Consider the following 13,935-nt stretch of genomic DNA (forward strand, 5'->3'; position numbering starts at 1 on the left):
GCCTATGAGATTGGAAGCCTCTTGATAGGTGAGACCTTGGGGTTCACAGATCCACTGGAGGGGCTGGGGGGGGGGGCAGGGACAGCAGAGCTGTCTCCTCCTATTCAGAGGGATGTCAGGTGGAAGATAGATTAGCCTTGCTCTGCTTGTCCCCAGAAGGCTGAACCAGGAACAGTGAGCAGAAGTTAGGGAGCCGTCAATTTAGTTTGGCTGTTAGAGAAAATGTCCTCCTAGGGGGAGCTGTCCATGAGGAGATGGGCTTCCTGGGGAAATATTCCCAAACCACAGGATAGTAAGAACTACTAAGAGGCTGTGCCTTAGACATTTGCAAACTGCCTTACAAATATTATCTCATTTGATCCTCACAACAACCCTACACAACAGGGACAGAGACAGAGGTGAAGTGACTTGCCCAGGGTCACACAGCTAGTAAGAGGTTGAGGCTGGATTTGAATTCAGGTCTTCCTGACTCCAGGCCCAGAGCTCCACCCAATTATTGAGGTTTTAACACCTTTTCTCTTCCCTTACTCCTCTTTCTGGGGATGGCTGGCCTGTATCCAGTGCACTGTGGGAAGGCTGGTGCCAGCCCTGTGTTCATTAAGGTTTTGTTTTCTCCTAGGTCTGCTCAGTGTGGTGGAATTGTCTGCCCAGTCCATCATTTATGAGGTGTCTACTCTGATGTACATGGTGAGTGCAAACCTCCCATCCCTTCTGGGCTTGGAAGCAAGAGAGCTTGAGTCACCTCTGCCCCTTCTCCTTGTCAACTTTCCCAGCCTGGCACCCACTGGCTGTCCTTGGGGACTTTAGGATGAGTGGGCAGAGAACTGGGAAACCCTCAAGACTCTAGTTTAACTCCTTCTTTTACACAAAAGGAAACTGAGGCTCAGAGAGGGTAAATGGGCTGCTGTGGGACATCTGGGGCTTCATGCTCAAGAATGGGCTTGCTTAGAAAGACCCCAATTCCATTTATCTTTAGTTGAAAAGGTATTGCTCTATTTCAAAATAATTGGCTTCTTTTGTGTTTTTTATGAATACTGAATTTAAGAATGAATTTGAGTATGAATATGAATTTAAGAAAACTGTTCTCATATTACTTTTACTTTTTGTGTTTTTCTTTCTTTTTTGAGGTTTCCCCTTTTGTTCTGATTCTTCTTTCACAGCATGACTAATGCAGAGATATGTTTAATATGATTGTACATATATAACCTGTATCAGATTGCTTCCTGTCTTAGGGAGGGAGGGAGAAAAATTAGGAACTCAATATCTTATAAAAATGAAGGTTGAAAACTATCTTTACGTGTAACTGGGAAATAATAAAATACTATTAAACTATTGTTCTGAGAAGGGGCCCATAAGCTTGACCACCCTGCCAAAGGGGTCCAGGACACAAAAAAAGTGGCTAAGAATTCATGCTGCATTCTCTTCCTTCCTTCCCTCCTTCCTTTTCTTTTTCTTCTTTCCTTCTTTCTCTTTTTTCCCTTCCTTCCTTCCATCCATCCATCCTGCTTTCCATCCTATCTTCCTTCCTTTCCTTCTTCCATTCTTTTTCTCACTTTTCTTCTTCTTCTTCTTCTTCTTCTTCTTCTTCTTCTTCTTCTTCTTCTTCTTCTTCTTCTTCTTCTTCTTCTTTAGTGAGGCAATTGGGGTTAAGTGACTTGCCCAGGGTCACACAGCTAGTTAAGTATTAAGTGTCTGAGGCTGGATTTGAACTCAGGTACTCCTGACTCCAGGGCCGGTGCTCTATCCACTGCGCCATGTAGCTGCCCCAACTTCTTTTCTTCTTTATCTTTCTTTCCCTTCCTTTTCCTTCTTCCTTTTTTCCTTTTTTCTCTTCCTTCCCTTTTTCTTTCTCTTCCTTCCTTCCTTCCTTCCTTCCTTCCTTCCTTCCTTCCTTCCTTCCTTCCTTCCTTCCTTCCTTCCTTCCTTCCTTCCTTCCTTCCTTCCTCTTTCTTTCTTTCTTTCTTTCTTTCTTTCTTTCTTTCTTTCTTTCTTTCTTTCTTTCTTTCTTTCTTTCTTTCTTTCTCTTTCTTCCTTCCTTCTTTCCTCTCTTCCATCCTCCTCTCTCTCCCCCTCTTTCTTTCTTTCTCTCACCCCTTTCCTTCTTTTTCTCTTCATTTCTCTTTCTTTCTAATGGGGGAGGTGGGAAGGAAAGAAAAAATATTTTTGTTAAGTGAGCTACAACCCAAACAAAATAAATAAAAAACAAAATAAGAAAAGAATATCTGCCCTAGCAGAACCCTCCTAAAGTAGGGGAGCTTCAACAGGGGCCAGGAAAACCTGCCAGTCTCTTCCTATTCCTATCAAAAGTGAAGGTATACTTCTCTTTAATCGAACCTAAGAGGGGAAAAATTCAAATTTATAAGATAGCTCAGTTCAGTGAGGATTCTCCACCCCACCAACATTCCCCATCATAACTTTACAAAAGGATTCAGCAGAACATTTGTTTAAAGGGCAAGGTCTCTTAGTGCATCTCAAATGAGACTCTATGAAAACAAAAACAAAAAGCAAACCTCTTTATACAAGAGGTTCCAGCAACATCATGAGTGTGTAAAGCAAGATGAGCCTAAAAGTGATCTCCTATAGTTTCCCCATCTTTAAAACAAGGAGGTTGGAATATGATAACTTTGACTCCGACTGTAGCAGTTCCCTTTCTAAATGACTTTAGTTAACCTTGAATGGCTCTTTGGACAGCACTGAAGGAGAATCATAGACTCCTGGGCTTGAAAGGAACCTCAGGGGATATCCGGTCCAGGGGCCTTAGCCTTTTTTTGTGTTCTGGAACCTTTGACAGTCTGTGGAAGCCTGTGTGCCGTTTCTCAGAATTATGTTTTTAATCACATCACACAGAATGTATAAAAGGACACAGGAAACCAATTATCTTGAAATGCAGTTATCAAAATGATTTTCAAGTTAATGATGCCCAGTCTAAGAACATTCCCAATCAGTGGAAATCCAACTTCTGTCCAAATGTTTCCAGGGATGGGACATCCATTGACAAGGCAGCCCACTCCAGTGCTATACAGTGAATTCTGATTATTAGGAAACCTTTCTTTGCATTGAGCCCAAATCTGCTCTCCCATCCCTTCCAGCCATTGACCCCAAATCTGTCTTGTGCAGCCAGAGAGAAAAGCCTAATTCCTCTTCTATATGATAATTACACCCCCCAAGTCTTTTCTGTCTAAAATCTTCATTCCTAACACATTCCATAATCGTCACAGGATTTGGGTTTGAGTCCCCTTGCCATCTCTCCTTGGAACATTCTCTAGCTTCTTAATGTGTCTTTTAATATCTGCCACCTGTGATTGAACACAATATTCCAGATGTGGCAGGATTCCAGCATCCCTTCTTCTGGGTACTATGACTGTTAATCTGATAATAAGCCCAAGATCATTGTACCTTAGCTATTCTGGGCTGCCACATCACACGGTTGACTTTTGCTGAGTTTGCCATACACTACATCCCCCAGACATTTTTCATAGAAACTGTTATTTAGATATAGTCCCTTATCCACCCCCTCATTCCCATCTTGTGCTGGGATGGTTGACTTTTTGAACCCAAGTGGGGGACTTAGCAAGTTTCATTTTGATCCAGCACAGCATCACAGCCCATAGGAATCTTTTGGAATCCTGATTTTGTCACTGTCATCTAGGGGTCTAGTCATCTCTATCTTCCCTCTCCCCTCTCTTCTTCTTCTTCTTCTTCTTCTTCTTCTCTCTCTCTCTCTGTCTCTCTGTCTCTGTCTCTCTGTCTCTCTCTCTCCCCCTGCCCCTTTCCCCTCCACCTCCCCTCCCAGCTTTGTGTCATCCTGACACTTGATAAGCATGCCATCTATGCCTTTATCCAGCCAGACAGGGAAAAATGTTCAATAACAAAACAGAACCATGGACAGATCCCTGGAGCATTCTATTAGGGACTTCTCTCTAGGTTGACATCAATCACCCTTCTTGAACTTGGTTGTCTACCAACAACTGCCCTCCTAGCTCCTTCCCAGGATCTCTTTTTCCTCCTACAGCTGCACTTGCCTTTTCATCTGGCTGCTTGGTCCATATCCTGGATCTTCTCCCTGTTATCCTTCACTTTAGCTCAAACACACAGCCTTTCCTGGGGGAAAAATGCAACCTAAAAACTTCTCCACTCTACAACAATTTTGTGTGTCTTCCTAAAGGCACACACGCTCACAGCAACAGGTACTTTTGCTTTTATTTATTTGTATTGATACTTCTGCTCCCATATTACCTTCATTTCCAAATATATCACTCCCCTCCCCCCAGCCCTTATAACAGGGAAGCAAAAGGAAAGGGTGTGGGGGGAGAGGGGAAACAGTTTATCAAAACTAATCAACACATCAACTGAGTCTGACAGTTTATGCAGAGGGAGGTCACAACGCACTTTTAATTTCACCTTCACATCTTTGGTTCCAGATTCCTCTTGGAATTGGCTCCGCTGTCTGTGTCAGAGTGGGCAATGCATTAGGTGCTGAGGACACCCAAGGAGCTAAGAGATCTTCTGTTACGGGTGTGCTGTGCACCGGTATGTAAATGGGCACTGTCCAGTCCACTCCCAGCCTTTGTCTCTGGACCACGGTTCAGGATATGTCTTCTCAGTCGTCACTGGGCATATGCCCTGTGCAGACCTAGCCAAGTACTTCCTAATAGTTCAGGGACTTTCCCTTCCAGCTTTCCCCATGTTCCAGGATGGATTGAGGGTTAATGTTATGACTATTGCAATTTCCCCTTATGCCCCAGATCCAATCCCATTATTCTGCTCCCAACTTGATTCAAAAGACCAATGTGGGGGGGGGGCGGTTAGGTGGCACAGTGGATTAAAGCACTGACCCTGGATTCAGGAGGACCTGAGTTCAAATCCGGCCTCAGACACTTGACACTTATTAGCTGTGTGACCTTGGACAAGTCACTTAACCCTCATTGCCCTGCCCCCCCCCAAAAAAAAGGCCAATCAGTCACTGCTCTATAGCTTCTAGTCTTTGAGGGTCACCGAAGCATTGAGAGGCTAAGGGACTTGCCCAGGACTGCAAATACATTATATGTCTGAGGTGAGACTCGAACCCAGTTCTGTCTCTGAGGCTGTGACTTTATTCTCTGTACCACCCTGTTTCTCCACCAAGGCCCCTGCTGGACAAATTTATGAAGTGAATCAGGTTTATTTTATTTATTTATTATTTTTGGGTTTTTTTTTTTGGTGAAGAATGCGGGCATCCATTCAGGTTTATTTTAGAACATTGAGCTAGAAAGGACTTTAGAGGATATTGAGACAAAAATCCGTTATTTTACAGATGAAGAAACTGAGGCCCAGGTCCGTACTGCAATGCCTGGTCCTCCCCGGCCCTCAAGTGGCAACATGCGCTCTCCACCTCACCGAAACGCCCCTCTATCTTTCCACCTCCACAACACGCACATTTTACATCCCATTTCCTCAGAGGCCTCTTCCTTGTCCTGACCCTAGTGTGTCAGATACGGTCACCCAGAGAGACAGTGTGTCATGCTTCCCAGGAAACATGTTTGCTCTGGACAGACATTTCTCTCGGGGCTGTGACCACAAGCACAACCAGAATTTGACTAGGGCTGCCAATGATGGGGAAGGGGGAGGGACCGATGGGAGGGAGAGCAGTAGAGTTTGCACTTCCTCCCTGTGGTAGCCATTCTCTTGGGGGTTTGCCACCACCTGCTCAGGGGCTTGTCCCCCGCCGAGACTTAGCTTCTGTCTCCACAAGAAGGATGCCACTTTGGATGGACAATCATCTGCCTCCATTGGTGGCTGAACTGTCCTTGGACACACACACACACACATAAACACACTCACTCACTCACTCACTCACTCACTCACCTGAATTTGCCTCAGGCACCATGTTTGGTAATTATAGCTCTGGCCTCTCCAGAAACCCAGTCCTTTTATTTCCTCAATTCCAGGAGCTTCTCCATGCCAGGCTCCCCTCTTCCTCATCCACAATTTTGAGAGCATTTGAGCAATCACGTACTCCTACCTAGGCACCGGGACTCGTCCACTTCCTTTCTACTTTCCGATCTGCATTTACGCAGCACCTCCTCTGTGCTAGGCATTGTGGGTACAAAGGCAAAAATGCCCTCAAGGAGTTCACGATCCAAGGAGGGATAACATGAGTGAAAGCAGAAAGAGATCTCAGAGCTCATCCAATCCCTAGTCCCCGTGACCTGGGGCAAGTCACCGGAGGCCAAACAAGTTTCCACATCAGTGAAGTGAGGGGGGTTGGGTGAGAAGGCCTCCCAGGGTCCTTCCAGCTCCAGAGCTGGGATGGTTTGATCCCTCATCTCACCCATGAAGAAAATGAAGTGCTTGGAGGCTGTGACTTCCCCAAGGCCATGAGAAGCTAAGCTGGATTTTCTACCCTAATGCTCAGTCTCAGATCCAGGATCCTTTCCAACACAACACGCTACCTCCACTGGGATAGGAGATGCCCACAGATAAGAGGTTTCCTTGCTCCATGGAAAGACCACTGGCTGTGTCCAAAGACATGAATTCAAATCCTTTCCCTGATACTTAATATCTGTGTGACCTTGGCCAAGTCACTTTTCTCCAGTTCTTAGTCTTACCGTCTATAAAATGAGAAGGTTGGACTATATGGCCTTTGAGCTCCCTTCCAAGCTCTCTTAATGTAATTTAAGAACATGCTATCTTTTTCTTAAGCCATCATGTCACTGATCTTGCAGACCCCCAGATTTTTTTCAAAGGGAACTGCTATCCAGCCACAGCTGCTGCCACCCCCACCACCCAGCCCACATTGTCCTACTTAATCTGAACCTGTGATCAAAGAGGGCAAAATGAGATGGGAACAGAAGAGAGAACCAAAGTGTTAGAGGGAAATCTGAAGAAGGGAGGACAATCATGGAAGGCTTCATGGAGGAGGTGGCTTTTTTGGGGGGGGGCAATGGGGGTTAAGTGACTTGCCCAGGGTCACACAGCTAGTAAGTGTAAAGTGTCTGAGGTCGGATTTGAACTCAGGTACTCCTGAATCCAGGGCTGGTGCTTTATCCACTGCGCCACCTAGCTGCCCCCTGGTGGGACCATTTCTAATGCTTTTTCTTGTCTCTCCGTTTCAGTTGGCATCTTCTTTGTCACTGGCTCCCTGATGCTCATCTTCAAGGACCTCTTGGGATGGATTTTTACTAATGATGAGTAGGTAATCGATATCCCTATACCCTTGGGCAAACACCCCGCATTGGCTCCTAGCTAGTCCTGGGAGGGCTCCTTGAGGGGTCCTCGGGTTCACACATTAAAGGTACACAGCTGGCTGCCTCTTTGTCTCTGACATCTTCAAGTGTGTCGGCTGGAGTGTGGAGGGGGAGTGGAGGCGCCCATGATACATGTTCTGGGGATACATGTACAGTCAGTCAGCAAGCATTTATTAAGTGCTTACTGTATGCCAGACCCTATTAAGTTTGGAGAACATAGGTAATCAAAAAGCATTTATTATGCACTTACTATGTGCTAGACCATTATTAGGTTTAGGGGATATCAATACTCTGTCAATCAACAAGCATTAAGTGCTTACTGTATGCCTGGCAAAGTGAAAAATTCTGGGAATACTAAGAAAGGCAAATATAAAGTCCCTGCCCTCAGGAAGCTCACATTCTAGTGGGAGAGGACAAAATGAGATAGTCTCCCCTTTGAGAAGATTATATTCTACTTGGAGGATGTAACACTTGTCAACCAATTAACAAGCATTTATTAAATGTCTTCCATGGGTCATTCTTGGGCTGTGCTCAGCTTTGGGGTACAAATAAAATGAGACAGTGTCTGCCTTCAGCTTATCTTCTTCCGGAGACCTATGTGTTCACACCTAAGTAAGTCTATAATATATGAGAGAAAGGGCCTGGATTTGTGATTTCATTGTTATAATAAGTTCTAGTAGGGGAAACTCCTTTTGCCAATGCAAGTTAGTAACTTCTCCACAACCTGCAGTGCTAGGCCAGGGCTCCTAACCTTTTCTGGGGCATAGACCCTCTTTGGCAGTCTGGGGCAGCCCGCTGATCCCTTCTCAGAACAACGTCTATAATTGTATGAAATAATATACACAAGATGGCAATGGAAACCCGTTATGTTGAAATAAAGATGTCATTGTTTTCCACCCAAGTTCACGAACCCTCTGAAATCTGTCTAAAGGGCTCTACTTAAAAATCCCTGTCTTATAGCATTTGTTGCCTAGATTCCTGAAAAGTGAGAGATTTGCCCAGGCTCACCCCTGCCAGTGTATGTCTTTAACCAATCCTAGTTCTTTCTGGATCAAGACTAGCCCTCTCTTGGATATGAGTATGTGTGTGTGTGTGTGTGTGTGTGTGTGTGTGTGTATGTATACACACATACCCCATCCCACACCCCTAAATTGTAGAGCTTGGGGCACTAGCAACTGGGTGAATCAGGAAAGACCTTGAAGGGAGCTGGGGGTTCCAAGAGAAGGCATTGAGGAGGGGGAGTAATCCGGAATAAGCCACATTTGAGGCCACTTTTGGGGAAGGACATGGGTGGAGAGGAGCGTTCTACCCTCAGACACCCTTCAGTGACTATTCATTAGTTCAAGAACAGGGGCCAGATTCTTCAAGGTCCCCTCCCTTCCCTGGAAGAATAGCTATAGCATTTATATATGTATGTATGTACATGCGCATGTTTACATACGCATACATGTATATGTACATGTACATGCAGATTCATGTGCATAAAGTATACATTATAGGTGACATCTATTATGTTACATGCTACACACATATCACATGTAGCATATAATACATATACTCATATATAAACACACATGTATGTGTATATATGTAATTCTATATTATGCTATATAAATATATAAATGTTATCTGTAGCATATAACATATGTAATTGTATGTACACATATATGTATATATACACAATTATATATTATATGGTACATCTATCATTGTATATATTATATATTTATAGATAAATATAATTTACATGAATATAAATTAAAAGTGCTAGATCAAGGGCACTAAGTTCACAAGCCCTAAGAGGCTTTGCTGCAGACAATCTGTGGGGCCTTGGACAAAAGCACTTCATCTCCCAGGGCCTCGGTGTCCTCATGTATAAAAGGAGATGAATCGGACCCTGGACATTCTCCTAGCTCAAGATCTTATGGGTTTTGAGAGCAAAGGGGAATGAGATCCCCACTCCTGAGGGGTCCTGGGGACAAGGGCCTCTGACTGACCCAAGTTCACCCTCTTAGAATCAGACCTAGAGATGTATGAAAGCATGACTGTTGGGGCAGCTAGGTGGTACAGTGGATAGAGCACTGGCCTTGGATTCAGGAGGACCTGAGTTCAAATCTGGTCTTAGACACTTAACACTTACTAGCTGTGTGACCCTGGGCAAGTCACTTAACCCCAATTGCCCCGGAAAAACAAGACAAAACAAAACAAAAACACATGACTGTTACAAGGGCAAGGGCAAGGGCAAGGGCAAGAAGGCCAGGTGTGTGTGTGTGTCACCTGGAGGCCTCAGCTTCCTTTGTCTCTCTCATTGATGCTTCTCAGTGGGCAGGGCACGTGTGAGCCTGCAGCTGACCACACACTTTGTTAGCCCTCAGTGAATGAATGGTCTTTCTCATTCCTCTTGCAGAGAAGTCAACGCCCTGGTGAGCTGGGTGATGCCTGTCTATATTGTGTATAACCTGTTTGAGTCGCTCTGTGTAAGTCTATTCCTGAGCTCGGGGCCACCTCCCTCCCTCCCCAAAGCAGCCCCAAACATGTGGCCCCTCCCTCCTGACCCCCCACCTCTTGCCCTTTACCCAATTCCTCCTTAGTTTTGCTTCTCTCTCACTGTTCCCCCAAGCTGCATGGAGAAAGTGTGTGTGCTGAAAGCAAGCTCCTGACTCCTGAACACCAAAGGCCAGGGAGGATGGAAGACCTCCCTTGCTGAGGACCAATAACTCAAAACCAGGGCCAGCCCTCTGGTCAATGGCTGAGGGAAGAATCAACCCATTCTAAGAGAGGCATGATATCATCAGGGACCCTAGAGCTTACCTACTCTATTCCTGTCACGATGAGGACAGATCAGGAAACACTTGACGCATATTATTTTACTGGATCCTCACAACAAGCCTGTGATAATAACAGCTAACACTGATAGTGCTTTAAGCTTTGCCAAGCATTTTATATAAACTCTCTCATTTGATCCACCTGTGAGGAAAGTGCTATTTAATGCCCCCATTTTGCAGATGAGGGAACTGAGACAGTGACATGAAGTGACTGGGCCCAGGGCCCCAGAGCGAGTGTCTAAGGTAGGATTTGAACTCAGATCTGCCCGATTCTAAGTCCCAAGTCCAATCCACTATGCTCCCTAGCTACCTAATATCAGCTAATCAGAATCGGAATTTGAAGTCAGGTCTTCTGGCTCCAGAGCTAGTCAATGTGCTCTCTTCTACCTTATCACAGTGGAGGAGGAGACTTGGATGACAGAGGAGTCTGACCCTAGGTCTGAGTTCAGGTCCTGCAGCTGACTCCAAGTTCAGCCCTCGAAGTTTGGCATTCTTTGCTTTATATCATGTCCCCTCTCTGCCAGGGACCACAGATTATGGGGTATGCTCAGAGCCAGGGGGGGGAAGCTGTGTGACACAGCCGCCTGAAGGTAGGCTTGTCTCAAGGTCAGGAAGACCTGTGCCCAAAGCCCAGCTCTGACACTAGGCAAAGTGAATATTCTCAGACTGTGGGCACAATCTACCCCTAGCCTCTACCTTAGAGGTTGGGCGTGAGATTCAAAGCCTTACGATGCCTGCCTAATATTGTCCTCCTCACGGGCTGTCTCCTCATTATTATAATGACTTCCCTGGGGCCTCTAAGGCTTCCTGTGTCCTTTTCTGGGGCACTATAGAGCAGACTGGATTTAGAAACAAGACTGCTGTCCAAATTCCAGCTGTTACCTAATACTTGTGTGGCCTTGGGCTTGACCTCACTGGGCCTCAATGACCTCGTCCGTGAGATGATGGGGACGGCTTAGATGGTCTCCGAGCTCCATTCTACCATTTGAGGATCCAAAGACCCCCAAACCTCACCGGGCCTCAGTTTCCCTATCTGTAAAGTGAGGGTTGGATGGCCCCTCTAGGTTGCTAATCCCACAATCCCTTCCTTTTGTTTCCCCAATAGTGTGTCTGTGGAGCTGTGCTGAGGGGAACTGGCAAGCTCGTCTTCGGGGCCACCGTGAATGCCATAGGCTATTACTGCATTGGTCTCCCGATCGGGGCAGTGTTGGTATTTGTGATGAGAATTGGAGTTATCGGTATGAGACGCGTCTGGGGAAGCACATGGGCGGAGGGGTCGGGGCACCCCTGAGGGCCACTGCCCATGACTTTTTCCCTTGCAGGCCTCTGGCTGGGGATGCTGGTCTGTGTTATCCTGGCAACCATTACGTTTATCGTCTACATGGCCAGGATTAACTGGAAGCTGGCTTCAGAGGAGGTAATGGGGAGGGCGCTTCAATGGCACGAATCGTGCCTCCCACTCACTGTGGCATCCTTGAGCTAAAGCTGGAAGGGGCCTCTGAGAGCACTCAGATGAGGAAACTGAGGCCCAGAAAGGTTGAGTCACTCACCCAAGGTCTCCCAGAGCTGGGCTTATTGAGCCTACGAGCTCTGGTGAAGGGGTAGCGGAGGGGACGTGGCCACACAGTTCCAGCCCAACTCCTCTCTCCAAATGCTAAGCCCCGCCTCACTTCCCCGTCGCGTCCCATTCCCCTAAATAAGCTCACCCCACCCCTTCTGGGCCCATTTGTATCTGCCGTATTAACAGCTATGTGATCACAGACCAGTAACCTGATCTGAGCCTCCATCTCCTCGACACCTACCCACACAGACATACTCTTGCGGCTCTTATGGGATGGAACTGGGGCAGCCAGAGGCTCCAGATGACTAACCCTGGTGCAATTAAATCCCTAGGCTCAGAAACGTGCCGGGCTTCACCAACAAAGGCTGCAGAGCACAGGCCCCAGCCAGGGGCCAGGGAACGTGACCTTTTCCTCAGGTAATGCTGTCCCAGCTGCTTTTGCTCAAATAGAACAGAATGTCAGCGTCTTCAATTCTTGCATGCCAAGCCAATTGAGTGGCCACTAACCCTTGACAGTGTGCATGCATGTGTGTTTGTGTGTGTGCGTGTGTATACACCCATGCATACATTTGGGATGGTCAGTATTTAAAACCTTTGCCACTCCCCAAAGGTATTTCTCACAGACTGAATCAAGTCTACGAACCATCCCTTCCTATCATGCTGTCAGGGTCAGGTCTCCCTTATCCCTTGCCCTGGACCTTACTGGTACAGTGGCATCCCTCAACAGTAGGTATCAGTGAGTGTGTCAGAGTGTTTGGGTCCAGGGCAACAGACAGTAAATTGGCAGAAGATCTCACTGGGTGTGGCAGCGTGTTGTCCCAATAAACCATAGGTCAACATCTCAGGTTACGACAGGATTCAGCTGTGTTCCACTTGGGCAGCAGTTCTGGAAGTTCTCAAGAGAGCTTGGATAGCACCAACCATAGCAACACAGACTGGTAGGAAAATTACTAAGTTTCCATGGCAACATGTATAAAGTTAAAAGTGCACATACAGAGGGGTACCATGGTTTAGTGGATACAAGTGTGCGATGTAGAGCCAGGAAATCCTGGGTTCAAATCCTGATCTCTTAGACCTTTGGTAAATCTTTTTTTTTGGGGGGGGGCAGGGGCAATGAGGGTTAAGTGACTTGCCCAGGGTCACACAGCTAGTAAGTGTCTAGTGTCTGAGGCCAGATTTGAACTTAGGTCCTCTTGAATCCGGGGCTGGTGCTTTATCCAGTGTGCCACCTAGATGCCCTGGTAAATCTTTTAAACTCTGTGTTCTCAAATAGTTCCCTAGAATTTATCTACCAATTCGAACTTGGACTGAGATGGTGGAGGGAGTTCAGTGATGAAACCAAGGACCCGTTACCTCTTCAGGTGTATTCACGCCAATCCCATTTCAGGGCCGCATTCAGACACAACAACACATACTCTCTGTAACTTTGGGCAGGTCAGCTTACCTAACTGGGCCTCAGTTTTCTCAACTGTAAAGCGAGTGGGCTGGACCAGGAGCCTCCATCATCCTTTTTGGCACTAAAAGTCTGAAACTCGGAGCCTTTCCATTTGCAGACTGCTTTGCCTTTCAAAGCAATCCTGGATGGCCACCTGAAGTGCCCATCTTCCAGGGCAGTCCTCCTTCCATGGCTCATGGGCATAGAGAGCTGGCTCTGAGCTCTTGACAACTATGTCAACTAAATGCAAGTTCCCATGGGTCCTAGCCAGGCTGGAAAGCTTTGGGGCATGGATGACTGTATCTGTCTCCCAATGACCAATGTAGCTGAGCGCATAGAAGCTCGGGATAGAGACGCTGGCTATCAAGGTCAGACCTTTTTCAGTTATAATAACTAACCATCAAAGCATAGAAGGAACCAGGATCTTCAGTGGTTAGAAAAAAAGTGAAGCCGCCACACTGGTAAAGCCATGGATTCTTGTACTTATCATTTCCTCTACCTTTTAGGCGAGGAGGCTGAGGCCCAGAGGTGAATTCACTTGCCCAAGGTCACACAGCTCTTAGACAGAAGAGCTAGGATTCAAACCCAGGTGTTCCAACTCTAGGTTCTAGGCCTTTTCCATTTTACCTTGTTACTAATGACCCTCTCTTTGGGTTCTTGACTTCCCCAGTGGCTACAGGCAACAGCCCTGGAATTACTTTGATGAGGTACTCAAAAACGGAGAGCCAGGCAGACCTCTTACCACCTCTGGAAGCAACGTCCACCCTCTCTGCAGCCAATGTGCTGTCCTGGAAGCAACTGATTGTCCGCCGGGGGATCTCTCTTCTGGTGGCTCTCATGGTGCTGATTCTAGGGGTCATGGTCAAGATCATGACTACCAAACACTAG

At 46.5% G+C, this 13,935-nt stretch overlaps 1 protein-coding gene across 1 annotated transcript in view; it reads left to right on the plus strand.

The window, feature by feature from the left end:
* The window catches only part of SLC47A2 (solute carrier family 47 member 2), a 31,279-nt gene extending 17,344 nt beyond the window's left edge, over positions 1 to 13,935 (plus strand). Inside the window, exons 9-17 of the mRNA XM_043962900.1 lie at positions 1 to 28; positions 620 to 687; positions 4,422 to 4,530; positions 7,095 to 7,170; positions 9,634 to 9,703; positions 11,157 to 11,289; positions 11,374 to 11,468; positions 11,945 to 12,029; positions 13,718 to 13,935. The exon at positions 1 to 28 is cut by the window's left edge and continues 86 nt beyond it. Of these exons, the coding sequence (XP_043818835.1) occupies positions 1 to 28; positions 620 to 687; positions 4,422 to 4,530; positions 7,095 to 7,170; positions 9,634 to 9,703; positions 11,157 to 11,289; positions 11,374 to 11,468; positions 11,945 to 12,029; positions 13,718 to 13,935 (882 nt within the window). The remainder of the gene's footprint in view (positions 29 to 619; positions 688 to 4,421; positions 4,531 to 7,094; positions 7,171 to 9,633; positions 9,704 to 11,156; positions 11,290 to 11,373; positions 11,469 to 11,944; positions 12,030 to 13,717) is intronic.

This window comes from Dromiciops gliroides, chromosome 4, assembly GCF_019393635.1.
Source record: "Dromiciops gliroides isolate mDroGli1 chromosome 4, mDroGli1.pri, whole genome shotgun sequence".
Classification (NCBI taxonomy): domain Eukaryota; kingdom Metazoa; phylum Chordata; class Mammalia; order Microbiotheria; family Microbiotheriidae; genus Dromiciops; species Dromiciops gliroides.